The 27,497-nt window shown below is 44.6% G+C and overlaps 1 protein-coding gene across 1 annotated transcript in view; it reads right to left on the reverse strand.

The window, feature by feature from the left end:
- Positions 1–2,741: 2,741 nt before the first annotated feature.
- Positions 2,742–27,497, reverse strand: part of HSPA4 (heat shock protein family A (Hsp70) member 4) — a 43,946-nt gene continuing 19,190 nt past the window's right edge. Inside the window, exons 4-19 of the mRNA XM_058677310.1 lie at positions 24,733–24,855; positions 21,241–21,340; positions 20,247–20,380; positions 19,498–19,742; positions 17,151–17,227; positions 15,409–15,560; positions 14,849–14,955; positions 14,397–14,530; positions 13,286–13,467; positions 11,942–12,034; positions 8,164–8,316; positions 7,166–7,291; positions 6,320–6,427; positions 4,394–4,513; positions 3,138–3,299; positions 2,742–2,986 (exon numbers count right to left, since the gene is read on the reverse strand). Coding sequence (XP_058533293.1) covers positions 2,783–2,986; positions 3,138–3,299; positions 4,394–4,513; positions 6,320–6,427; positions 7,166–7,291; positions 8,164–8,316; positions 11,942–12,034; positions 13,286–13,467; positions 14,397–14,530; positions 14,849–14,955; positions 15,409–15,560; positions 17,151–17,227; positions 19,498–19,742; positions 20,247–20,380; positions 21,241–21,340; positions 24,733–24,855 — 2,220 coding nt within the window. The 3' untranslated portion in view covers positions 2,742–2,782. The remainder of the gene's footprint in view (positions 2,987–3,137; positions 3,300–4,393; positions 4,514–6,319; positions 6,428–7,165; positions 7,292–8,163; positions 8,317–11,941; positions 12,035–13,285; positions 13,468–14,396; positions 14,531–14,848; positions 14,956–15,408; positions 15,561–17,150; positions 17,228–19,497; positions 19,743–20,246; positions 20,381–21,240; positions 21,341–24,732; positions 24,856–27,497) is intronic.

Genomic DNA, 27,497 nt, shown 5'->3' on the forward strand with positions numbered 1-27,497 from the left:
CTAATCCTCCTAGATCTAAGCAAGCCTCCCAGAAACATCCTGTCACTCCTAGGTTGAGAGTTAACAGAGCAAGCTGCATTTCATTGTGCATACCAGCTTAACTTCTAAGTACAGCTTCCTACTAATACAGATCCTGGGAGGTAACAGGTAACAGCCAAGCTCCTGGGGTTCTAACACCCAACTAGGAGCCCTATATTGAGTTCCAACCTCTTGGATTCAGCCAGCCCCAGCCCCAACCTGAGCCCCAGCCATGGCCGGTATTTGGGACAGTGAACCAGCGTAGGCGCTTGCAAACCAATCAATTTTAAAATGGTGAACCCCTTGCATCAGCCCAACAGAATCCCAATCCTTTAGCCCCTCTGGCCACTTGTAAGAGCTTCCCTTACAAAACCCTTAGTGCTTGAAGAACATCTCAATACCAGCAGTCCGGTGGCTACTAGACCCTCCTCCACAGACAACTCACCACTGTGAGTTCCATCTGCAACACTGGGAAGCTCTTCCACCTTGGCAGGCACACTGGTACCCTCCTGGTAAGCCCAGGAGCCTCCCGTGTGCTCCTAGAGGAACGCTCTGTTCTCACCTTACTAGGGGTCCATTCCACTCCCACAGAGGCTTAGAAGGAAATGACTCACTGCAGGACCGGATAGATGCTGGCAGGTTAACCTGCTCTGGCCCACCAAAGGAACCAGGCCGGTGCTAAATGGCCGACCGCGGACAGCCAGGCCTCCTACCCACACCTGTCTCCTCCAATGACTTCACCCTCCTCCCCCACATTAACACCAGCACACACAGCCTGTGCACACACACCACACACCTGCTCCAAGATGTGCCCTGTGCTGGGCACAGTTATGAACCCTGATATCTCTATGAAAACCATCCACCCTCTGCCTAAGCTTTCAGTTAAGGCTTAGGCAGAGGAGCTAGATGAAGATCTCCTGACAGCAGAGGCCAATGGGGAGGCCAAGTGCGGGAGTGACCTCTACCCACCGCTGGGCAGAGCTTGAGACATGGCAAGCCGACTAGGGAACCCTCCTTGCACACACACACACTCTCAGGCCTGCGCGCGCATGTGTACTCAGCAGCCTTCATCACAAAAGGAAGGAAGCCATTCCTTAGTCTAAGACAGGTTTCTTTTTATTAGTTTTTCCTAAACTTGTCTCATGTTTACTGCATGTTTTTCTTAGTGTGAGAACGTGACCTGGAGTTTTTAACAGACCAATTGGGTAACGCAGCCGGGACAGATGCCTTGTGTTCACTCTGTGGCCTGGCACCCGTGGGAATCCATCTGGTCTGAAAGACTGGCTAGACAGACAGCAAGCAACCATCTCACCTCATTTCTAGGTATAATCTCCAAATTTATCCCATCCCAACACCCGAGCCCTCCCCCACAAACACACAACAAAACTTTAGCCTAAGAGTTGGCTTAACCCTGCAGCCGGCACGTCCCAACTGGCACCATGCCAACTGACACTCCAGAAGCCTGCCAGGTGAGTGCAGGCCTGGCCAGGGCCATGGCCCACACCCCACCTTCCTGTGTAGGCAGCTGTTCTCCATGGCACTTGAGGACTTGTGACACTCAGGAACATTTCTATGTGGACATGGACTGAAACAGAAACTATGCAAGGTATAGTCTCATTTCTAACAGAGCCCAACATCAACAGACACTCTGTTACACAGAGGAGTAGCCATTATCACAAAGATACAAAGCAAACCAACACAGTTGGAAAGGAGTTTCTAAGGCAGGTACGAGCTCGGGCCTCCGCTGCACGTGCCCCCAAAAGGCAGGCCGAGCTGCTGACATCAGGCCGCACTGCTTTCACACTCACTTCAGGCTCGGCCGGTGTGATGCGTGGCATCTTGGGTTTCTGTGTGATCTGTCTCAGCTGCTTCACACAGAAATGGGCAGACTCCTAACAGAAAGAATACTTAGCACACAGGGGACAGATGAGCTGAAGAGAACCTCTATTCTCCTGCTAGGAGTTCAAAATGTATCCGATACATACAGAACTTCTCCCACCTGAATGAACAGGCCATGACACAAGTCTTTATGCCATAATTAACAAGAACTTGACTGTGCCTACAGCAACTGTCCCTCCACACAAGGCTGCCTTTCTGCCAGAGGAACCCCAGGCCCCGAAGCTCTGGGCACAAGGAGCACTTTAAGAGGCGCAGGTCTCAGAGCTTCAGTCCCGGCCTGTTCTGGCGTGGGGCAGCACAGGGCATTGGGGTTGGGAGCTCTGTTGAGAGGAGTGGGGGAGGGAGAGGACAGGAGGCGTGGCCATAGCTCGAGAGCACACTTCTGCTCCACTGATTCCAGCCATGTGCTGGTCCAGGCCTCAGAGCCGAGGGGGACCCTGCCTCGTCCCCACGCCAAGCGGGGAGCCTTTGGGCAAGCTCCATAGCAGACTCTGAAAACGCAACTTGAGCTCCTGTCAGGCAGAGCATCGTGTAAGGGTTGCTCAACAGCTAGGTATAATTTTTGCGACAGCTCAACTTTCTAAAACAAATTTACCCTCGAAGAAGCATGATTCAACACAGAATGAGTGAAGCTTACGCGCAGGTACTCACTGGCTTCTAAATATGAAAGAGATACAATGCACTCACTCTGTATCTAACTATTTAGAAGTCAAAAGCTCCCTACATTCCTATATCCCTTTCCCCAAAGCCCCCCTAAAAACTGATTAAGAAATCTCCAGTTTCACTTGCTCTAGTTGCTAGTTAGAACAAAGTTGACAACTTAAAGCTTTATAATAGTCTGTTTTAATATAAACAAGTGTTGCAATCAATCAATGTCCATCTCAGGAAGCTTCTTGTCTGCATCGGAAGGCACAGCTCCGTCTGCACCCTGCTCGGCGGCCTGAGGGCCAGGGTTGTCACCTTGTCCGTCCACTGGTCCATTCTGCTCTGCATTTTTCTGCTCCTCTTTTGGAGGTTCCACTTTGGGTTTAGGCTTGGAAATTATAGGGTTACAGAAGCTCGTCAGCTCCTACAACAGCAAGAGAACAGTATGGTTCCTTACAAACGAACACCTCTCATGCCCCATGCTCTCCCCAGCTCCACCAGCCCTCATACCAGCAGCAAAGCTCCCTTCTCAAGGTCACCAGAAGACTGGTCAATATTTAAAAGACCCAAATTACCTTAATTTTAGCTTCAATCTCTTTTGTCTTGACCACGGGGTCCATGGTCAGGCTCTGCTTGTTCTGCAGATTCAGCTTGTTGTTCATCCATTCCATGGCCTCGTTTGTGCTCTTCTCCACCTTGGCCATGTCCGCAGCATCCAAATGCTCATACTGGTCCTCCTACACCCATCAGAGACAATGTCAAAAGACGGGACTCAGCCTCCCTGAAGCCGACTAGCTCATTACCATATTTCAAAGTGTTACAGCCTTCAAAAACTGAAGCACATGTAAAGTTTAATAGAAAAAAATTAACAAGTTTTTTAAACATTCATAAAAATTTGAAAATACATAATAAGGCAATTACATGGTTTCCAAAGTATAGGGCCCAACACGACGACTCAATTGGCTAATCCACCTCTATGCACCAGGATACCCCATATGGTCCCAAATGCTCCATTCCCATTCAGCTCCCTATTGTGGCCTGGGAAAGCAGCAGAGGATGGGCAAAACTTTGGCATGCTGCACCCACAAGCAGTTCCTGGTCCCGGCCTTTGGACTGACTCAGCTATGACCACTGTGACCATCTGAGGAATTAACCAGCAGATGTAAATCTGATCTGCTTTCCAATAAAACTGCATAAATCCAAAAGTGCAAATAAATGAAAAAAACCTACATTTTCATTAGCTATGGAAGCCAAGATTTATGCATGCTGGTCAGAACAACAATGAATACAATTTCTTAGAGAAGAACTTTAACAATCAAAATCTTTTTGCAAACTCTAAATATTGATCACTCCTGGGTTTCTTGCGTGATAATACATCAAGCACCTAGATGACGGCACACAGCAGAGTGAGCAGCACGCCACTGCTGGAGTCACGTGGCTGAACCCCAGCTCCTCAGGTTATTACTGAGTGCTGCACAAGGCCAAGGGAGAAGCTATCAGTGCCAATTCTACCAACCACCCTGTAAGCGCTGTGTGCCTTCCATGACAAATCTCACAACGCTCCAAAGCTGTCTTACTGCTGAGACAGAGCCCTTATGTGCACAAATGACCGACTCCGGGGCTAGGACATCTGGGCGTCAGCAACACTGCACACCATCGGGTGTCCTCTTTTCAAGACAAACAGCAAATTCTGTAGGTCCTCCAAGATTATATAAAGTACTACACACAATTAACATCCAAAATGACAACATAATTAAACAACTGTCAAGTAATAAAACTACATAAATGCTTCAAATTAACTACCAAAACAAAAAAATTACAGAACAGATACCTTGTTTTTGAAAGAACTGATTACTTTCATATATTGTTGGATTTGTTTCCCTAGTTCTTCAAATAATTTTGGTCTTTCTTCAGATTCCTGGAACCGTATCTTAATAGGTTGACCTAGATTCTTCACATGAGAGAGAACACAGAAATTTTTCACACATCTTAAACCACCAGAGGCACACTACACTGTTTCGGCCAGGACTGATGAGCACATTTGTTCTCCATGTGTTACTGTACAGTCAAGTAGGTTTCTCCAGTCCATCATCCACATGCAGTCACTGCAGTTTATCACCTAAGCCTGAGTTCTCAACACACAACTGGGAAGGGCAGGTGGGGACGGCAAGACACTAACTGGGCCCAGTGCAATAGCCTAGAGGCTAAAATCCTTGCCTTGCATGCACCGGGATCATACACGGGCACCAGTTCTAACCCTGGCAGCTCCACTTCCCTTCCGGCTCCCTGCTTGTGGTCTGGGAAAACAGCAGAGGACAGCCCAAAGCCTTGGAAGCCTTGGGACCCTGCACAGAAGCTCCTGGATCCTGACTTCAGATCTCCTCAGCTCTGCCCGTTGTGGCCACTTGGGGAGTGGATCCAGCAGATGGAAGATCTTTCTTTCCATCTCTCTGAACAAAAGTGGATTTCTAGTAAAAAAAAAAAGCAAAAACAAAAAAAAAACAACAACAACAACCAAAAAAACCCTAGGTGCTTTGGTATACTGACCAAAAAATTTTCTTATACTTTCAATTAAAATTTAATAAAAGAAAAATCTGAGTGTAATGGAGCTTCTGGATCCACCTAGCACTGAACCAGCTCATGTTAGATACCAGCATGGAAACAACAGCAGCAACGTCCAGACTGAGGCAGAACTAATCCAGCTGCTTCACAAAAATAAAACAAGGATAAATGGGAAACCACGGAGACTTAAAAAACTAGTAAAAATGTGTGGCTCTTACAAGGGGTCCATATTCAACCAGCTAAAATAATAATCAGTTATGAAAAAAATGACAGGAAACTGTCAGTGTCGTCACAAAGGATCCCTTAGCTGGGACATCAGACGTTGTCTTTTCCTGGAAAGGCACACTGTGGAGAAGACAACGTCAACACCTGACAGTGGCAGACGCTACAGTTCTGCCTCCGTGTCTGACATCTACCAGAACAAGAAGCAAAATGAAGAAAAAAACGAAGTTGGATGGCTCTTAAGCTTTAGTCTTCCAAGAATGAAATTAAACTGCCAACGCCCTCGTTGAGCCAGCCCACCCAGCAGGTGGTAAAAAAGGCCCAGAGAGGGCCCAGCATAATAATATAGTGGTTAAAGTCCTCACCTTGAATGCTCCAGGATCACATATGGGTGCGGGTTCTAATCCCAGCAGCCCTGCTTCCCATCCAGCTCCCTGCTTGGGGCCTGGGAAAGCAGCTGAGGACGGCCCAAAGCCTTGGGACCCTGCACCCGAATGGGAGACCTGGAAGAGGTTCCTGGCTTTGGACTGGCTCAGCTCTTATGTTCTGTTCCCTTTTCCTAAAGAATGCCCAATGTTACACAGTTCTGGTATTCTTAACTTGAAGGTGTAACAACCATGTTTTTAAAATACAAAATCAAACACTTGGTTTTTCCTGATTATTGCTCCACCCGGCTGTGTCCCCACTGCATTGCAGGAGCAGTGGGGCGGCAGTTAGGTCTTGCTACTTGTCTTTCTATACCTCGACATCAAGTACACACCATCTCTCCCATTTAGTCGCATTCTGTGAATCTACATTTTCAGTTCTTTTGTTATTTTACATGTATATTGACATAGTCATTGAGGATATATGATTTTTGAAATACAATTTTTATCCCATCTTCTCAACATGAGAATTCTCCATTTCGAGTGACTCTTCTTGGGAGCTGTACCCACAGTCAGTGTAGTTCTAACAGCCTACTCTCAACACTTACCTTTAATTCAGCCAACTTGTCAACATAGACTTGCTTTGGCTGGTCTTCACCATCCTCATAGAGCCAATTTTCAGTATCTTCTAGTTTCAAAGTAAAACTGTTTCGATCCTGAAGAAAATAACGTCATTAGGTCAAAAAAGAGGGCTGAATCAGCTATCCAGTCACAGGCTCAGAGTGGAATGATGTCCCTCAGAAATGCTCTACAACTCTGAAAGGGTGGGAAATGCAGCGATGAAGACCGGCAGGTGCAACTGGGCTTGATACACACAAGGGGTATTCTTTCATTCTCTAGGCTGTAAAGGGCTTCAAATAGATCTGGCAATTTCCATACCAAAAACTGCACTTATTTGTGACTTACACACACACACACACACACACACACACAGTGAACTGGCTAGAAGAAAAATACCAGGTTAAGTTTCGGCAGTCAAATACATAAAAAGGTGAGATGTGAAAGTGATGTAGAGACACGACTTGCTTCAACAAGCAAGGAATATGGAATATCATCATAAAGCAGCTACTGCCCTGTATGTCCTATATCAAAAAAGCTAGGGACCAGTCTTTCAGGTTTTGTATTCTTTCAAATCCAAAATCCTTGCACACACACTGCTAGTCAAACATCCCTGATCCAGGAGGCCAAAACCCACCACATCTACAGCTGTCGAGCATCGTGACTTCAGGTACCTGCTGTCAGGATTAAGAATGCTCTATTTGTGCAACTTTGCCCTTCACCCTAAAAATGGTTGGTCATTCTACTCTACGCACATAGAAGCAAGCTTCCCTTCTGTCACCTTCAAAGATGCTCTGAGAAGACACACAACAGCTAGACACACGGGGCACACTTACATCCTCACTCACAAACTTCTCATAATCACCACTAAGTTTGTCTCTCATTTCATAGACGTATTCTTCCACTGCGTTCTTGGCATCATTGCGCTCCTTCTCCAGTTTGTCCTGCATGATCATGATACCCTGAGGACAGATAAATCAAGCACACTTCAGGGAAACAGATAATTTCCTCTTCAATGCCACCACAGCTACCAATGTAGACAAACAATCTCCCCCACTTCCTTTCCAGTTCTCCAAACCAGCAAAGGGGCAACTAAAGACTATCCTCGGTTGATCTGAATTAAGTGGTTACATCAGCTGACAACACAGCAACAGAACACTCCAGCAAAAAATCTGAACAGAGTTCAACACAAGAGAATGTTAAGAAACTACTGGCTGTCAGATAATGATAATACTTTAGAGTATATCACCTTAAGTAAAATCAAGAAAAATCAAGTTTATTCATACTATAACAATGTTAACGGTATTGCAGAGAGAAAGTATTCAGTGGAAGTCTAAGAAATGTCACAGGTAACAATCCCATCCATAATGGACTCCAGAGTTCCAAACCTCACCACTCACTTTTAAATGTCATAACTGGGAATTAATGTAATCAACGCTATGTGACTTCTATTGATCAACTTCTGTGATGAATCTCCCCTAACATCCCAATCTCTAGTAAGCATACACACCCCAAAATCAACAGTACCTCCGCTAAACTAGAGATATCCTAACAAAGCTTACAAATAAAACATCCTACTAAGATAATCATAGGAGAATTTCGGCATTCAATGGGCTTTATTATTTAAACTTAGCTCATATAGAATCCATAAACCTAAACCACTTTCAATTTCTTAACAGAGATCTTATAATTAGACATCCTATTAATATAATCGTAAAAGCATTTTGGCACTCTGTAGGTTTTATTCTTTAATCTTACAGATCCCACAAATCTAAACTACTTTCTGAGCAAGATGACCACACTAGCTCCCGACTGTAAGAGACTTAATAACCACCTCATTTTCGATGTACAAATTGAGCATCTCCCTGTCTATATGCCACAATAGCTGATTCTCAATGGGCAGGTCCACAGTGCTGGTCTTCACTTTCGCTTTCTTGGCCTGAGGCGGTTGGTCCATCTTTTTGTCTTTAGATCCAGCCTGAGAGGTCTAAAGTAACATAAATCAGCAAAAACAAACACAATGACAGGTTGGAAGTAGAGAATCCTAACACACATACGGACTCTTCAAAATTTCAACATGGCCATATGTCAAAGGATCTTTTGCTCTATTAACCTGTTTTCTGGCAGTCTAAGTAATTTAGAGGTATTTTAGTACCTGAAAAATAAAGAAATACATTTGAGGTATATTTTCAGTATTGAGATCCAGAGATGGACGGAAACAGGGAATGGGGTTTGATTAGTGAATATAACTTCAGTTTTACAAAACAAAATAGTTCCAAGTATCAGCTGCACTGCAAGATATATTTACTTAATATTAACACATCGTACACTTAGTCATGACAGTAATGTCTGCTATGTGCATTTTAAAACTTAAATTAAAATCACACATATAAACACAGAACAGTCCCACAATTAATATATAATCATCCCTTTAAAGAATGCTTTCAGGGCCGGTCGCGGTAGCCAAGTGGCAAGTCCTTGCCTTGAACACACCAGCATCCCATATGGGCACTGGTTCTAATCCCAGCAGCCCTGCTTCCCATCCAGTTCCTTGCTTGTGGCCTGGGAAAGCACTCAAGGATGGCTCAAAGTCTTGGGACCCTGCACCCAAACACATGGGAGACCTAGAAGAGGTTCCAGGCTCCTGGCTTCACACTGGCACAGCTCTGGCCATTGTAGCCTCCTGGGGAGTGAATCAACTGACAGAAGATCTTCTCTGTCTCTCCTCGTCTCTGTATATCTGCCTTTCTAATAAAAATAAAATAAATCTTCAAAAAATATGTTTTTTTTCCTTTCAAGAGCTGGTGCTGTGCCGTAACAAGTAAAGCTGCCATCCGCAGCACCATCATCCCTTGAGTGCCGGTTTGAATCTGGGCTGCTCCACTTACGATCCAGTCCCCTGCTAAGGCACCTAGGAAGGCAGCAGGATATGGCCCAAATCCACGGGCCTTGCAGCCAGCCTGAGCTTGGGGAGACCCAAGGTTCCTGCCTTCTGACTTCAAATGGGCAAAGTTCTGGCCATTGTAGCCACATCTGATGAGTGAACTAGCAAGTGAAAGATTTCTGGCAAAATCTTGCGTATCTTGTTAACTATTTCAAGCAAATAAATTTTTAAAACAATAAACTTCCCTTACCTTAAGATACAAACATGCATAAAAACCTAGTGGGCAGAAGATATGAACTTTCTCCTGATAAGTAATGTGATTCCTAGAATGTAATTATTTCGTTTCTCACACAGGGGGAATTCCAATGCACCTTTTCCACAACCAGGAATTGATTTAATGTCACCACTCTGTTATTTTTAGCAAGGATTTTCAGGACTGTAATCTTCCCCTTACACTTACTACTTCTTCAAATTGCCTCATCATATTTTTTCCACTGTTCTCTTGGGATTTTACTGACTTTTCCACAAATGGTTAACTCCCCCAGGTTCTTCCCCATGTTTTTCTTACTTATCTGCACCAGTCAGTTCTGTCATCTCAATCTCTGACTTTGTCTTCACTATTAGGACTTTCATACTTCAGAACTTCCCTATCCACAGATCAGAATAATATGCAGTTTAAACATCTGGCATTTTTTAAATTTCCTTAAAGGTTTGTTTATTTTATTGCAAACTCAGAGATACAAAGAGAAAGATAGAAAAATCTTCCATCTGATGATTCACTCCCCAAGTAACTACAACTGCCGGTGCTGCACCAAGAACTGCACCAGGAGCCAAGAACTCCCTCTGGGTCTCCCACATGGGTGCAGGGTCCCAAGGCTTTGGGCCGTCCACGACTGCTTTCCCAGGCCACAAGCAGGGAGTTGCATGGAAAGCGGGGCAGCCAGGATTAGAACCGGCACCCATATGGGATCCTGGAGTGTTTAAGGCGAGGACTTTAGCTGCTGGGCCACGGCACTGTCTCTGGCATTTTGGTTTTTTTTCACATGTAAGTCTTTTACAATTCAACTCCTTCTACAATATGATGCAAAACTCCAATGTCATTTCCCCATTTTTCCATCTAAATAACAAGTCAGCTGCTAAAATTTATGTATCGTTTATATTTCACTTCCCTTGAGAACAATACTGTGAAAGGCACTACAGTTCCGGAGCCAGACTGTGGAAGCCTGAGCGCAGCCCCAGCAACCTCGCACAGCTATGCAACGCCAGCCTCCGTGCCTGTTACCCACAAACAGCAGGCACAACATACACGCCCCTGCCGTCTCCAAGCCTGCGCCACGGCACAAAGGGTTCCCCAGCTGGAAAACACATGAGCATATGAGCCAGCCAGGTAACTGAGCAACATCACTGCTTCTGGCCTTTCTCATTCTTCAATATTATTTCCACACCTCAAGGAAGTTAGCAGATGTGAAAATTCAGGTGACAGACTTAAGGAATGAAGACTCTGCCAAAGTTTTATAAATATTACAAACCATTAAAAAGTCCTCAAATGGTGGAGAGTAACACTACAAATCACAGTTTAATACTAACTTAAAATTCTTAAGTAACTTAAGAATTTTAACAAAATTCTCAATTCTTGTCAATTCTAATAGCTAATTTGAAAATCATAGGTTGGGGTACAGTGCAGTAGCCTAGTGTGTAAACTTTTCACCTTGCATGTACCAGGATCACATCTGGGCACCAGTTCCTGTCCCAAGTGCTCCACCTCCCATCCAGCTCTCTGCTTGAGACCTGGGAAAGCAGTCAAGGACGGCCCAAAGCCCTGGGACCCTGCACCCACATGCAAGACCTAGAAGAAACTCCTGGCTCCTGGCTTTGGATCAGCTCAGCTGGTTGTTGCTGCCACTTGGAGAGTGAGCCAGTGGATGGAAGCTCTTCCTCTATGTAAACCTGACTTTCCGATAAAAATAAGTCTCAAAAAAAAAAAGTTACAGAAATTATAGACTGGCAAATACTCAAACAAGTTACATAAGTATTCTGAAGTAAATGTATTATACCTATTATTTATTCAATACACTTAAATGTATTAAATTTTCTAGCAGTAAAAATATGAGTCAGGAAGTTCAAAGATTTGGAAAGATTCCAAATTCATTATTTTGCTAGTAATGAGTAAGTGATAGTTTTAACTCAAATCAATCAAAGGCCTCAATTTCTAGTTTTGAGTGTTTTCTTCCAGGCACCAACAAGAACAGAATTCAGGGCCTGGAACGGTAGCCTAGTGGTCAAAGTCTTCACCTTGAATGCACCAGGATCCTGTATGGGCACCGTTTCCAATCCCCAAGACCCCGCTTCCCATCCAGCTCCCTGCTAGTTGCCTGGAAAAGCAACTGAGAACAGCCAAAGCGTTGGGACCCTGCACCCGTGTGGGACACCTGTAAGAGGCTCCTGGCTTTGGATCAGCTCAGCTCTGACCACTACGACCGCTTGAGGAGTGAATCAACGGACGGATGATCTTCCCGCCTCTCCCCTTCTCTGTATGTTGACTTTCCAATAAAAATAAAATAAATCTTCAAAGAAAAATAATAGAGTTCAAAGTACCTTCACAACATACTACAAAATCTTTCAGAAAATTACTGAAATGTATCAAGAATCACTAGAGTAACTATCTTCAAAGACAGTCCCTTATCAAAAAGCACAACCATTAATTCAGCTTCTATAAGACAACTCATACCTCCATTTCTTCAGATTCTGTCTTACTTTCTGCTGGGGTCTGCTGCTGCTGCTGCTCTTCCACAGGCGGCTCCTCCTGGTCCACTTGCATCTTCTGGAAAACAGAGCCAAGCAAATCCTGACACCAGAGAACACGACTCAGAGAGTAACCTTCACGACACACTGGCAGTTACAGAGCACCAATTCCCAAGGAGGCTCTACCAGTAGCTCTTGCCTCAAATTCCAGCTATTCCACACAGCTAGGCCACACAGGCTAGCTATATAAAACACACAGGATGGGCCCGGCGGCGTGGCCTGGTGGCTAAAGTCCTCGCCTTGAAAGCCCCGGGATCCCATATGGGCGCCGGTTCTAATCCCGGCAGCTCCACTTCCCATCCGGCTCCCTGCTTGTGGCCTGGGAAAGCAGTCGAGGACGGCCCAATGCACTGGAACACTGCACCCGCGTGGGAGACCCGGAAGAGGTTCCTGGTTCCCGGCTTCGGGTTGGCGCGCATCGGCCCGTTGCGGCTCACTTGGGGAGTGAATCATCGGACAGAAGATCTTCCTCTCTGTCTCTCCTCCTCTCTGTATATCTGGCTGTAATAAAATGAATAAATCTTTAAAAAACAACAACAACAAAAAAATCCCTCTACATCTTAGTTACCAGTCTATACAACAGGACTGTGAAACTGTGTTGTAAACCATCAGTACTCGTAGTATACTACGTGGCATCACTTAACACCATCTACAAAATACAATCATGAGAACAAACTTGAGTTCCTCAAAGGTTCCTCATGATTGCATGTCTCAAGTCTTCTCCAAGCAGCTCCTAACTCATCCTTTTCACCCTCAAAAGTACAGTCATTACATGGGTCAGAGCAGCAAGCCTCACAATACTGACGAAGGGAGCATTTTGGGGAGAGCCTCAATACCTGCAGCAAGTCAGAATCACCGGACAGCTCCCACCACTACTCGAGCGGGGCTCCAAGCCAAGGCACAGCAACCCCAATCTGTAGATCTGACTCCAGTCTCGGGAAGCACTGAGACACAGTGAGGACAATGCCCAGGGTTCATTCCAATATGTAAGTGAACAAACTACTCTACTCATTAAAATAATCAAACGTGACATGGGACCTTCCCTTCAAGAACTACCAAGAGTCAACATAAGCTGAAGGAGACAGAAGCCAACTTTAGTATCCTTTCCATACACGCAAACTCTGTGTAAAAATCTTCTGTCCCCTCACTGCCAAGGGAGCTATATATGCCCCAGGTGTGTCACCGTGCTCATCTGTCACCTGTCCACTTGCTAGCATTTCTCCCCAAGTTACCTGGGGGCATCCTTCACAGCCCAAAACACCCAAATTACCTCTTCCTCCTTTGCATTCTGATCTGTTTCCATTGGCTCTTCATTTTCCTCAGATTTATGAACTTCCACTAGGGATGCACTAGACACACTGAAGATGCCATGCACATTGACTCGAACTTTTACTTTCACTTTGGAACTGGAGCCATCAGACTGAGGAGTGACTTTCTGAACTGAAAACTGAGCTATGGACATGAAAGAGACAAAAAAAGAACAACCCAAGAGGATGATTTCAAACATCAACACATCCACAATGCCAAGTGATAGCTACTTCTGCGTGTTGGCTCAGTAACTAATAGGAGACTTCAAATAAGCAAAGTGAATACTCATACAATCACACCAAATTATCACAATTTTTCTTGATCTTTTACTTTTAGGCATATTTATCCCCAATTAAGGACTCAATCATTTCTAATTTGTTCCCTATTCCGTTTCATTATTTCATATTGATGCTGCTGTCAGGAAAATCTCCAAGACACACATTGATCCTTCTACAAGGAAAAATAAATAAGGACTCCACACTACTGCCAGTTACCCAGAAACTGCCATTCCTAGTAAATCCAGTTATTAAGATCAGGGTTTTGCTGTCGTTTACTTCCACAATTCTGTTTCAGAAATGAGAAAAATCTTTCTGCTGCTTCCCAGTATCACTCAGCATATTGCTAATACGTCCTGCATGTATTTCAGATATTGGTCACGTACTTGAGCTTCTCTTCTCAACCAGCACTATTATCAAATCGCCAGAGTCTCCCCGGAGCCTAGCGAAGACCAAAGCAGGCTGGTCCCAAAACCATGGTCTGTTACTAGTGTACCACGCTCTCCTGCTGAGCTGTGTGCACCCTGTCACACCACTGGAGCACGGGGCCCCGCCTCTCTAACTCCTTAGTCTCTAGAAGTGCCTTACACAAAGGCAGAACTCCAATGTGCGTTATCTGAGAAACACTGCCCAGAAAACAGCAACCCGATTCTGAGGCTGTAACAGAACTGGAAGAGGTTTTGTTTGGTCACCTCAAGTATCTCAATTTCAGAATAACGTACTTGTTCTTCCAGCTACGCCTGTTCTTCAAGTGCAGAAAAGCTAGCTATGTCATGACCCACCCTACTCTTCACTCACCTATAGCAGGGTCTGGGTAGGGCAGATCCTGAGGGGAGCTGTAATAGGCCTCCAGAGTGAAAGGTTCCTTTCTATAAAAAGTGAGCACTTTCGAGAAAGGAGCAGCATGATTTTTTGCAAAAACCTCACAATCACTGCATGGGAGGAAACAGACAAAAACACAAATTCAGGGTGTGTCCATTTTTCTCTCTTCTCAAATAGCATTGTTTCCAGATTCTAAGAGTAATGTCTTTATAGTCGATAAAAAAGGAAATGTACTTCAGAGAGCAGAAAGAGATGCCAATGCCTGCATCAGGATCAGCAGAGGCAGTGAGAACGTAATTTATCTACCCCGCGTAATAAGCAATCACTTTTCATTACACATCACAACAAAATATTACAGCTTTATTTAGGCAGGAAGGTAGGGAATACAGTAGTTGCCACAGCGTAAGAGTGAGCAATAAACACATTACCTTGACCCTTCCTCTGCTGGAGAATTCCACCTCAGGGATATGGGGAATGGTACCACATCGGTGATAGAGAACTCTCTGACTTTGAAAGCAGGCGATAAGATTGCACACTGAAATAAAATGTTTGAGAACTGCATTTGGCAAGCATACACAACAGAAATTGACAAAATCAGTAGAATCATAATGATGAACCTCAGCAAGGTCCATCAATGGCCTTCAAGTTTCTAATTCAATAATTCAATGCTACCCAAGCAAGCAATTTAATCAACTTCTATCACTTGTCAAATCACCTGTCTAATCCAGTACTCCTTATAATTTTTTCATTAAATTTTCACCCTTAGGTAGCTGTTGCACAATAATACCTTATGTACAGACAGAAATCACATGAGTATCTATGACATTTAAATGAAGCCCAGAGTTACCTATGTGTCTAGTGAATTAACTGAAAGACTAGTTATTTAAATGACATCAATAAATTGGTTCAGAATCTTACACCTTGCAATGACCACAAGCTAACCACCACCGCCTTGTCGCAATGAGCCCTGAACTGAAGGAAAACCCACCTGCAAAGCACATCCTCGGGTGACGGCTTCGTCGGCATTGAGTGTAGTACTAAGCTCTTTACCAAAAAACTTACTGATCTTTTCCTTTACTGCGGGGATTCGTGTAGCACCGCCAACTATCTCCACTGCATAAATATCTTCTTTCTTTAACTCTATTTGAAAACAGTTACACATCTATATTAAAGAACCTTTAAGTCAGCACTGAACTAATAAAAAGAGTAAGACCAACAGTAGTTCTCACAGTCATGTACCAACTTGTCACAGCACACACTCACACAAGAATACGTATGTAGAAACAAGCAGCTGCTCTGAGTCTGAAAGTACCGGGCAGAGGGTAGCACAAGCATGGTGGGATCCAGGAGGCTTAGGCTGGTAATATTCAATGTCCTGCAACATCTGACAGTGTCCTACAAGAACTAATGCTCCAGGAAAGTGAACAACAGGCCCCTGCACCCACGTGTGCCATCTGGGGGAAGCTCCTGGTTCTTGGCTTCAGTCTGGCCCATCCCTGGCCATGGTGGCCATTTTAGAAGTACATCAGAGGATGAAAAATCTCTCTCCCTCTCTCTGCACACTTTTCCCTTAACTCTGCCTTGCAAAGAGATCAAATACACCTTTTCTTAAACAAAAACAAAAAAAAAAAGGAGGTTTCCACAATCCCCCAAGCAGTCTACATTCCATCCACAGCAGCATAAAGGTTCCACCTTAAAACAGTCGCCACACAAGGCCTATAGCAGAGAAGCATGTCCCAAAGCTTGCTCCCATAAACATCGCTGCTACTGCCTGCTTTCCTCAGCACTCTCTACCAGCCACCCACGGACAACCTCCTAAGACAGTATTTAAAGAAAGGCGATATACCCCGGTAGGGGGCAGGGAAGAACACACCCGCCTCCCACCACTTTGACTTAAGAGCAAGGCGTGTGCCAAGCTGGCAGAACATCAACACTCCGAAAGACTTAGCAACCAACAAAACACTGAGCACTCAGGAAATATTTGTTAGAGCAGGCTTTAGGAAAATTAGTAACACATTCCTAAATCAAACTGTCACACTTTAGCGTAACACAAAATTGAAATGTTCTGCCATCAGAACAGGCTGTATCTTTCACGCAGCTAAAGGATTCACTCACTGACAGGAAGGTTTACAAGACTACCAAGTCAGCAGGCACTAGCGAAGCAGTTTACATCCATCCCCAAGTCAAAACCAGTATCTCAGGGAATTTCATTCAAGTTCCCCTGACACTTAACTCTTAGATTATGGGGCAGAGAAAGATGTCTCTAAAAGAGAAATAAAGCAGCTTAAAAATGGCACTGAATGGGCCCGGCGCCGTGGCCTAGCGGCTAAAGTCCTCGCCTTGAACGCCCCGGGATCCCATATGGGCGCCGGTTCTAATCCTGGCAGCTCCACTTCCCATCCAGCTCCCTGCTTGTGGCCTGGGAAAGCAGTCGAGGACGGCCCAATGCATTGGGACCCTGCACCCGCGTGGGAGACCCGGAAGAGGTTCCGGGTTCCCGGCTTCGGATCGGCGCGCATCGGCCGTTGCGGCTCACTTGGGGAGTGAATCATCGGATGGAAGATCTTCCTCTCTGTCTCTCCTCCTCTGTGTATATCTGGCTGTAATGAAATGAATAAATCTTTAAAAAAAAAAAAAAAAAAAACAGCACTGAATCTATCTAACTACTTGGTGTAAAGCAAAGAACATTGTCCAGAGAATCTAATAGACAATTCTACCAAAAACACTTACTAGCTTGATCCAAAACACTACGAAGCGGTGGCTCCACTCTAGCGAGAAGATCATCACACATCTCCAGGAATTTGCTTCTATTTAAAAATAATAATAATAAAAATTTAAAAGCAGGCAAAATTATATCCTACTTATACATGAAATATTCAGCCAGGACTTGAACCCAGGACAAAAACCAGAACTCCAGCACCATAACCTGGTAACACAATACTAGTCACTTCTTTTAATAGCTTGATAGTTCACTGAGACTTTTACACGAGGTAATGAAAATGAAGTGATGCCTACACAGTTATATGAAAATACTAAAAAGTGTTGGATCACATACTTTAAAAGCACTGGGGCGGGCCCGGCGGCGTGGCCTAGCGGCTAAAGTCCTCGCCTTGAACGCCCCGGGATCCCATATGGGCGCCGGTTCTAACCCTGGCAGCTCCACTTCCCATCCAGCTCCCTGCTTGTGGCCTGGGAAAGCAGTTGAGGACGGCCCAATGCATTGGGACCCTGCACCCGCGTGGGAGACCCGGAAGAGGTTCCTGGTTCCCGGCTTCGGATCAGCGCGCATCGGCCCGTTGCGGCTCACTTGGGGAGTGAGTCATTGGACGCAAGATCTTCCTCTCTGTCTCTCCTCCTCTGTGTATATCTGGCTGTAATAAAATGAATAAATCTTTAAAAAACAAAAAAAAAAGCACTGGGGCAAGCATCTGGAGCAGCAGATACGTTAACACACGGCTTGGGACAATGTGTGGGGTTCAAATTCTGCTTATGTTTCTCATTCCACCTTCTGCTAATGTACATTTTAAAAGGCAGCAAGTAAAGATTCAAATACTTGCATCATTCAAGTAGGGGACTCAGACTGAGTTCTGCTATCCTGGTTTGGCAGAGCCAGGCTCCAGCTATATAGGTTATTTGGGGATATACAACCTGAGAGGAAAAAACCTTTCTATGCCTTTCAAAACAGCATTTTTAAAAAAATTAAATTACTTCGGAGCTGGCAGAATACATCAATCTTCCGCTTACAAGTACTAGGATCCCATATGGGCACCGGTTTGTGTCCCAGCTGCTCCACTTCCCAATTCAACGGCCTGGGAAAGCAGTGCAGGAGGGCATAAAGCCTTGGGACACCGTACCCACGTGGGAGCTCCAGAACAATCTCATGGTTCCTGGCCTCAAACTGATTCAGCTCCAGCCATTACGACCATTAAGGAAGTGAACCAGTGGATGGAAGTTCTTTTTTCTCCTCCTCTCTCTGTAAATCTGCCATTTCAATGAAAATTAATCTTTAAAAAAATAAACTGGCCTTCACAAATTACATCTAAATACAGTAAAAGTATAAAAGCAGCCACCAGAATGAAAAAAAATCAACATTACTAATGCCAACACTGATGAAAAGGTAGTAACAAATTATTACATGTGAAGAGCCTAAAATGGCAATTTATTCTCAACAGCAAATGACTAAAGAAATCTAGCTTTTAACAGTAACTTACAGTGGCGCTTAGCAAGCAACACACGAGGAGTTGCTAAACAGACGTTTATGCTAACGTACTATGACTCCATTTCTAAGTAGTTCTAGAACAAATAAATATAACCTACACCCAGAAAGAACAAATATTGCAGCCAAGGCTAACCTAGTAGAGGAAGGCTGGAGCAAATGCACACTGATGACAATCTATTTCAAAATAAGGGTACAACTGTCGAGGCACGGCAGCTTAAGCCGCCATTTGAGACTCCAGGCACTCCACGTTTGAATGCCTGGTTTGAGGCCAGGCTACCCTGAACTTTAGACCCACCTTCCTGGTGATGCACTTGGGAGCCAGCCAATGAGGGCACAAGCAGCTGCCCTAGGGTGAAATGCCAATTGCAGTCCGAGCTGCTCCACTTCTGATCTAGCTCCCTGCTAATGAGCCATAAAAAGTAGAAGAGGGCCCGAGTGTTTGGGCCTCTGCAACCCAACTACAAACTCCTGGCTTTGGCCTGGCCCTGACACAGTGTCTGCAGCCAGGTGAGGAGTGAAGTAGCACGGGGAAGATCTCCCTGTCTCTCTGTACCTCTGACTCGCAAATAAATCAATCATTAAAAAAAAGCACTTTGCTCCTATTTCATAAAAACTGGCAATAAATGATACATGCACATATGTATGTATATGTGTGTGTGTGTGTGTGTATATATGTATATAATGAACTTAACTGATTTGGAATTATCAAACCCAACCTTCACATAGAAGCAAGATCTGGAACAGTCCCTAATTTACACTTTGAACTAAAATTATAATAGTCATGCAGATTTCAGCAAGTTGCTAATTAAGGTCAAACAGAAATCACAAATTAGCTTATCAAAATATTAATATGCTTACCTATTCATCATTCCAGATACATCGACATCGTTCATAAAACACTCAATGTTCAGGGGGAGGTCTGAAGCGTTTGCACTCATCAGCTTCTTGAGCTTCTCACACTCTTGGGAGAGTCGTAACAATGCTCGGATTTTGGACTTTATGTCTAGCTTGTATTTCTTCCCAAATTCTTCACAGAAGTGATTTACTAATACCTCATCAAATTTTCTGCCTCCAAGGGTTGAGTCAAATGCTGTGGCCAGGACCTTTGGAAAAAAAGGATAATTAATCTAACAATTCAATTTTAAAATAATACATATTTAACTAAATAAATCTTACCAAAAAAAATCTGCAGTACTAGTCCAGTGTAGTTTCTCTTACATCTAAGCTCTAGTACTAAACTTTTTCCAGGACACTCATAATAACAGCAGAGGGTTGAACACGCTCCCTCAAACCTCCTATGTAAAAGCAGTACAAGACTGCTTGCTAAAAGCCGCCTATGGCGTAAGCATTATTGCTCCCATTTCACAGATGAAAAATAAGACTCAAGGATCTTAACAGCTTTTTTCTTAAGGTCTATGCACTAAACTTGACACCCTACCAATGCTTGTTTAACCATGTGAAGTCAATAGCCTCCACCTTGCCCTCACTTCCAGTTTAGATGGTTCCCAGCAGTGAAACAAAATCCTTAGCCAATTCTTTAAGCTTTCTCTCAAAAACGTATCACAGTTTAACACAGTTACAGAATTCTGGAAAAGAAGAATACTTACTTTCAGTTTTCCTTTATTAAAGGCACAAATAGAAACTTGATAAGCAGAATGCCCCATATCTACAAACACTACATTTCTTGGTTTCTCTTCTAAGGCAGGAAGGTCTTGCTTATAGATTCCATATGCAAGAGCAACTATAGAAGAGAAAAAAATAAACTCAACATAATAATACCATCTAAGTAATAAATAAAATTTGCTTAGGTAGTAAAAAATATTCTATGGTGAACTGTACCAAATTATGGATTGTTATAGAAAAAAATAAGTCTTGATTAGCCCTGTATAATTATACATACATGACATACATTAACTCACCAGAGTTACTTATAGAGATTTACAATAGAGCCATTTCCCCACATCCTAACTACAACTCCTGGTTTTCTTCTCCCCCCGCCCTGCCCCCCCACATCACATTAGCATTTCCACAATGCTTTACACCCCATGAACCCAGTCCATCAGCATACTGCACACAGCGAATTCCTCTCCTAACAAGAATGTAATTAAAAAGCAGAGTCTGTGTCCTTGGTAGGATAGGTCAAAGTAATTCCTCATATATGACATAAAATCCAAAACATTCTATGACACACAAGTGCTAAGCAAGAATGGCAGTGCTGGGGCCAGAACTGGCTCAACTGGCTCATCCTCTGCCTGCAAGTGCCAACATCTATTCATGTCCCAACTGCTCCTTTTCCCATCTAGCTCCTTGCAGGGAAAAGCAGTAGAAGATGGCCCAGGGCTTGGAACCCTACACCCGTGTGGGAGATCCAGAACAAGCACTCAGTTTCTGGTTCTGGATCAGCTCAGTTCCAGCTGTTGCAGTGATTTGAGGAGTCATCCAACAGATGGAAGATCATTCTGTCTCTCTCCTCTTCTGTAAATATACCTTTCCAATAAAAACAAATTAAATCTTAAAAAACAAAAGGCAAGAAGCCCAAGCACTTCAAGATTCTGCAACCTTCAAGATTAAACAAGTCAAAAAAGCCAACAGTCCTCTCACCTGCAGTAGTCTCGTTCATCAATCGCAAACAGTTCAGACCAGCAATCTGTGTGGCATCCATCACTGACCGACGCTCTGCATCAGTGTAGAAACAAGGAACCTACCACAAAATCGTCCCAGTTTACTCTATTGAGAGCCTCACTATGGCTTATAAAATTTCAACAACACCCTCAAATACCTCCAGTAGCATATTCTGACTCATAAAAGAAGTATCTGCAAATGGTAGGTAAGAGTCAGACTTCCCAGTCGGCAACCCCAGGGAGAAGGCACAATACCTACATCCCGACACTGCATTTTTTTTTTATTAATTATTTTGCATTATGTGACAGTTTCATAGGCTCTGGGAATCCCCCCACCCCTCCCCACGCCCCTCCCCCCTGGTGGAGTCCTCCACCTTGATGCAGTATTACAGTTCAAATTCAATCAAGATTCCTTCCTTGCAAACGTATACCAAGCATAGAGTCCAGCTACTTATTGTCCAGATGGGTTGAATAGTTTCTTGGAGAGACCATTTCTGGTCCGAAGTTTGAGCTGGTAGAATATCGTCCCAGTCAATTAAGAGTCCCAATATAACATCAACAGCAATTTGCAACATTATGGAATTGACATGGTTTTCAATTTTAGTTTATATACAGGACTGGCTGCTATATACCTTAAAATGGCTATAAGGTACCATTCAGCTGTCTCGTGTCTATTTCATTTTAGTATTTAGCCATTTGTTGTGTTGAAGTATAATTTTGCTGATCTTGGCAGATTTTAGGATAATCTAGACTGGCTTGTAACTCTAACAAGACACATGTTGACAATTAAGGTGCAGAACATTTTTTTTTGGGGGGGTGTGCAGGAAAGTCCCCAACACCACGGTGAAGAGTGACTAATCTTCGTGTCCCACCCAGCGAGGCATGAGCCAATCCATGCCAGCTCTTTCCGGTCAGATTCCAAGCTCTACTTTTTGTTGTTTGTCTATTTATTTTAGGTTTTTTTTAGTTTGTATGATTGTTTGTTTGCTATGAGGGGTTTTTAGAGCGATCCCGATGGTCATTGTGAGGGAGTGTGGGGGTCCAGAGGTGGAGCCAGGCTCGGACCAGAGAAAGCTCTCCTCCCTGGTCCCGAAGGACATTTATTGTTCTTCTGTTTCTGCGGACCGCTCAGGGCTTCTGGTTGTCTTTCCAATGACGTTGGTTTCTGCACGGTAGTGTTTGGACTTCTTCCATCCCCTGCGGAAGCTCCAGTTGGGGGTGGGTGACCTCAGAGTACTCGGCCTCCGAGGGCATCCAATTCCCTGTGGCCTCCTTGGCAGCTGGGATATAGTCCTTGTTGCTCGTATTAATAGTTTGTGGTGAAGGTCTGGGAGTCTTCATGGTTGGGATCCAAGCTTCCTCCTTACCACCTGCTCCACTCTGGAGTGCCCCCCTGCTCCACGCACATGACCTCCTGTTAAGAGGTCCGACACTGCATTTTGTAGGAAGTAGCGACTACACAGGACAGTTCACACAGAGGCAGAAACTGCTACTCTTACACAGGTTGACCTGACAAGCTGGCACTTGCCTGGCATCTAGGAATGACCTCCCTTCACATTTCAGAGTGACTCACCATGCCTACCCATTAAACTTGGATGCGTCTGAGACGTCAGTAACACACTAGGAACATGACTGACCTCCCAACAGACAGAAGGCTAAACCTTCTAAGCATGTAATGCAGAATAAGTCACAGATTATTCTAACTTGTCCCTAGACAGTTAAATGTACCCCACCTGCCTCTTGAGCTGTGCTTGGTTTTGTCATGGGGCATTTTCCTTTGTTAACTTTGTCTTACATCCTTTCACTGCGAAGTACTTCTACAAGTATATGCCTAGTTTTCTCAAGTCCTTCCAGCCAATCACCTCAGCTCACTGTCATCTGGAGATCCTCCATACATGACTAGTTTAACTAGATCCCCAAACCAGGAAAGCTACTCATCAATCTCACTCTGTAACTACTTCAAATAAATAAATCTTAAATAAATAAAAAGAAACAGAGGGGCCGAATCAGGCTGCAACAACAGCCAGTTCACATTAGAGCTGGGACTGAGGTCTAGCCGAACCTGGCTAGGCTGCAGCACCCATCAACATGAGCTAGAAATTGGGGCAAGCTGGACTGTAGTACCCACTGGTGAATAAAAGATGAGGTGATCCATGCGAGTCTGGGGGAGGTTGGTGCTGGGTCTGTGAGCCCTAGGGGCGGGGAGTCTAGCACAGCCCAGGTTACCTGGCCTAGGTCCTTGGGCCCACCTGCTCAGTGAGTCCCAGGGGTGGAGTGTTCAGTGAGGCCCAGGTCACCTGGCCCAGATCCTTAGGTCCATCTGCACAGTGGGTGCCAAGCGCATGAGCCCCAGTGGCAAGGTGCTGGCAGTGCCTAGGTTGTATGGCCCAGGTCCTTGGGCCTGTCTGCACAGTGGGTGCTGGGTCCCTGAGCACCAAGGTCAGGGGTCTGGCGGGGCTAGGTCGTGTGACCCAGGTCCTTCCCACTTGCAAGAACTGGTCCTCCTCAGTAGAAAAGACAGAGTAGTGAACAGCTGGACCTGATCCACATGGAGGATATGGTAGCCCACTGAGGCCTGCAGAAGACATCTGCATCATGCCAGAGGAAGGAGGGCAAATTGAACAACACTCCACCCAAATGATAACAACAAGTATCCGAGCAAACGGAAACTCTAAGGTCAACTACATCACCAATGGACATGGAAAGGGTTCCCTCATCCTTATATCAGCAAGATCAACAACATTTCAGAACTATCGAAGCCACCTGGGCAGAACCCTCCGATCATGCGCCACACTGGGACCCTGGGTTGATATCAGGTGGCCATTCCCCATCACTGCATACTGGGACGGTTGGGAGGCGGGTATGGCTTCTCTCTTTATACCCCCTACCTCCCAGAAACAGGAAGAAAAAAATAGAACACTTGGAAACTGATCACTCCTACTTTTCCCTAACCCTTGATCCATCCAACCCTGACCACCTATGTTAACGTCATCTAAAATTAAAATGCTTAAAAAAAAAGAAAGAAACATAGTGCCGGCTATGGAAACTGAGTACTTCCAAAAAAACCATGCATGAGCTTTAAAAAATTTTTACAACAAATATTTACCAGTTTTGTTTTTCCCATAAGTATTTTTATGTATTCTTGCAAACAGACATGGAAAAGCCAAAATAAAGTTGAATGTTGCCATGTTTGTAGTACTGGTCACAGCAAACAGAAAGACAGTCTTTGTATTTAGGGCAATTCAACTCTTTAGAAAACCACCTAACTACCCTGAGCCAAGCAAAGACACCAGGAGAAAGCAGGCTTTGAGATCCCTTCAAGGACAGACAGGATTTAAACAGCAAAACAATGCAAGAGGCCTGAGAACAAGTGAGGAGCCAGAGAAATACTTAAGAGCATAAAGGCCTGCCTTGGAACTTCTCAACAATTACAACAAAACAAAAAACAATCCTAACACTAAGATAAACTCACCGAAACAACACAGTCAACAACAGGCTTCTTAAGAATGCTTTCTGCTGTCTCCTTCAATTTGGACAAAAGCATAGCTGTCACTTGCTCAGTGGTAAAATGTCGTTCTTCTTCCATATATGTCACCTGCAAAGAAAAACAAAAGTGTCTAGACTTCTTTTATTTCTTCATTTCATAGTCCTGAAGGTCTCAAATGAGAAAGCTTCACCCAAACAATACAATGCACCAAGCAATACAATACAATGCACCAGGTCCAATATGACGTTTTTTAAAGACAAAGCTGAAGAAAGCGAATTTTAGAAGCAATAATAACTTGATGGTCACTTTGAACTTTTTAGCATGCTCTCACATTATTTCAAGATGCAGGACTGCAACTTAAAATAGAAAAACCTGGGCCCAGCACTATAGCCCAGTGGCTAAATCCTCGCCTTGTATCCATCCACCAGGATCCCATATGGACATTAGTTCCTATCTTGACTGCAACACTTCTCATCCAGCTCCCTGCTTGGGGTCTTGGAAAACAGTAGAGGGCCCGGCGCCGTGGCCTAGCGGCTAAAGTCCTCGCCTTGAAAGCCCCGGGATCCCATATGGGCGCCGGTTCTAACCCTGGCAGCTCCACTTCCCATCCAGCTCCCTGCTTGTGGCCTGGGAAAGCAGTCGAGGAGGGCCCAATGCATTGGGACCCTGCACCCACGTGGGAGACCCGGAAGAGGTTCCAGGTTCCCGGCTTCGGATCAGCGCGCATCGGCCGTTGCGGCTCACTTGGGGAGTGAATCATTGGACGGAAGATCTTCCTCTCTGTCTCTCCTCCTCTGTATATATCTGGCTGTAATGAAATGAATAAATCTTTAAAAAAAAAAAAAAGAAAACAGTAGAGAATGACCCAAAGCCTTGGGACCCTGTACCCACGTGGGAGACCCGAAGAAGCTTGTGGCTCAGCTCGGGCCATTATGGTCACCTGGGGAATGAACACCAGTGAACAGGAGATCTTTCTGTTTCTACTTCTCTCTGTAAATAAGCCTTTCCAATAAAAATAAATAAATAAGTAAGTAAACAAACACCTAAGGCATTTGTAAGGCTCAGACATCTAAGCACACAGCCCACACGGGGAGTGCCAGAGTTTGCTTCCTGACTGCAGATTCTTGTTCACCAGCCCCTGGAAGGCGGCAGTAATGGCACAGGGGACTGAGTTTCCTCCACCCATATCACACCCCACCTGGATGGAGTTCCGAGCTCCTAGTTTAAACCCCACACAGGAGACCTGAAGATGGGAGCAAGCAAGCAAAACCTCTCACTTGTTCTCCAACTCTCAATAACTTAAATTTAACAAATTCAAGATAATTCCCTGAACAGAAGCAAGCTGGTGCAATTCACCAAGACCTGCAATGCCCCTCCATACAGGGAACAGTGGTGCTAACTACCTTGCCAGCTGACTTATGCTTTCTTTACTGTGTTAATGTTATTATCTACCTTTCCAGCCAGGATTCACTCAATTCAACCTTGAGACAGCTTCCTCTTTGACTTGCTCACTACTCCAATACCTTGGAACAGGACTTGAAATGACATTAGTTAAAAGATAAATGATCATCAGTTCTTCAAGATAAAACCCCATGGATACAAGTCTACCATTTTGGTGACTCAAAACAAATTTCAAATGCTGTAACAATGACAGAGATAACCTCATCTTATGCCCAAACAGCAATTACAAGGCAGATCAGAAAATGTTGCTCGTTATTTCAAAGAAAGGCACAGTGACAAAGAGGGGAAAAGACCCAGAGATATTCCATCTGCCACTCCACCCTCCTCTCCTGTGGCCACAAAAGGCAGGGCTAGGCCAGGCTGAAGCCAGGAGTCACAAACTTCATTCATGGGGTTTACCAGCTGGGTAGCTGGCACATCAGGAGTTGCTCCAATGTATAATACCAGAGTTGAAGGCAGCAGCTAAACGTGCTGCACCACAATGCCAGCCCCTAAATCGCATCCTCACGCTACTACTTCCTTGGCACTGAGTCAACTGGCTCCACAAATGATACAAACGATCTTCCTATCGTTTCTCCTTTGGATCTTGTCATGCTATGATTCAACCAAACAATGCCCATTCTATTCTTATTTTAACTATGTCCTTCATTTCCCTTGTTCTCTGCTTTTCTTGCCCCTACATGACAGACTACCCCCCTTATTATGCTATCAAACTGCTCCAATCACAGATATTCCAAGTAAACTCAGTGAACATGCTTTGATGAACAGGTTTTGCACTTTATTTAATTGGAAAATCACATTTACACAGAGGAAAAAGAAAGATCTTCCAGCTACTGGTTCACTCCCCAAGTGGCCGCAACAGCTGGAGCTGAGCTGACCTGAAGCCAACAACCACAACCCAGCAGGTTCTTCTAGGTTCCCAAAGTAGACACAGAGTCCCAAGGCTTTGGGCCATCCATTCCTGCTTTTCCAGGCACAAACAGGAAGCTGGAAGGGAAATGGAGCAGCTGGAACACAAACCAGTGCCAATATGGGATCCCAGCAGATGCAAGGTGAAGACTTAGCCACTAGGCTATCGCACCAGACCCCAGGTTTTGCACTTCTCAGGTAACTCAAAAAACCAGCTACAATGACGACTCCTTCTTTCACAGCCCTCACTACCTCTTTGCTGCTGACATTGTTCTCATAATTCTTACTTCTCCAACATGAAAGCCTCAAACTCCTCTCCTCCTCTAAGTTACCTTGGGCAAAACCTCCTCCTACCTCCAGGATTCCCCCACCAACCTGAA

Source organism: Ochotona princeps, chromosome 19 (assembly GCF_030435755.1).
Source record: "Ochotona princeps isolate mOchPri1 chromosome 19, mOchPri1.hap1, whole genome shotgun sequence".
NCBI classification, from domain to species: domain Eukaryota; kingdom Metazoa; phylum Chordata; class Mammalia; order Lagomorpha; family Ochotonidae; genus Ochotona; species Ochotona princeps.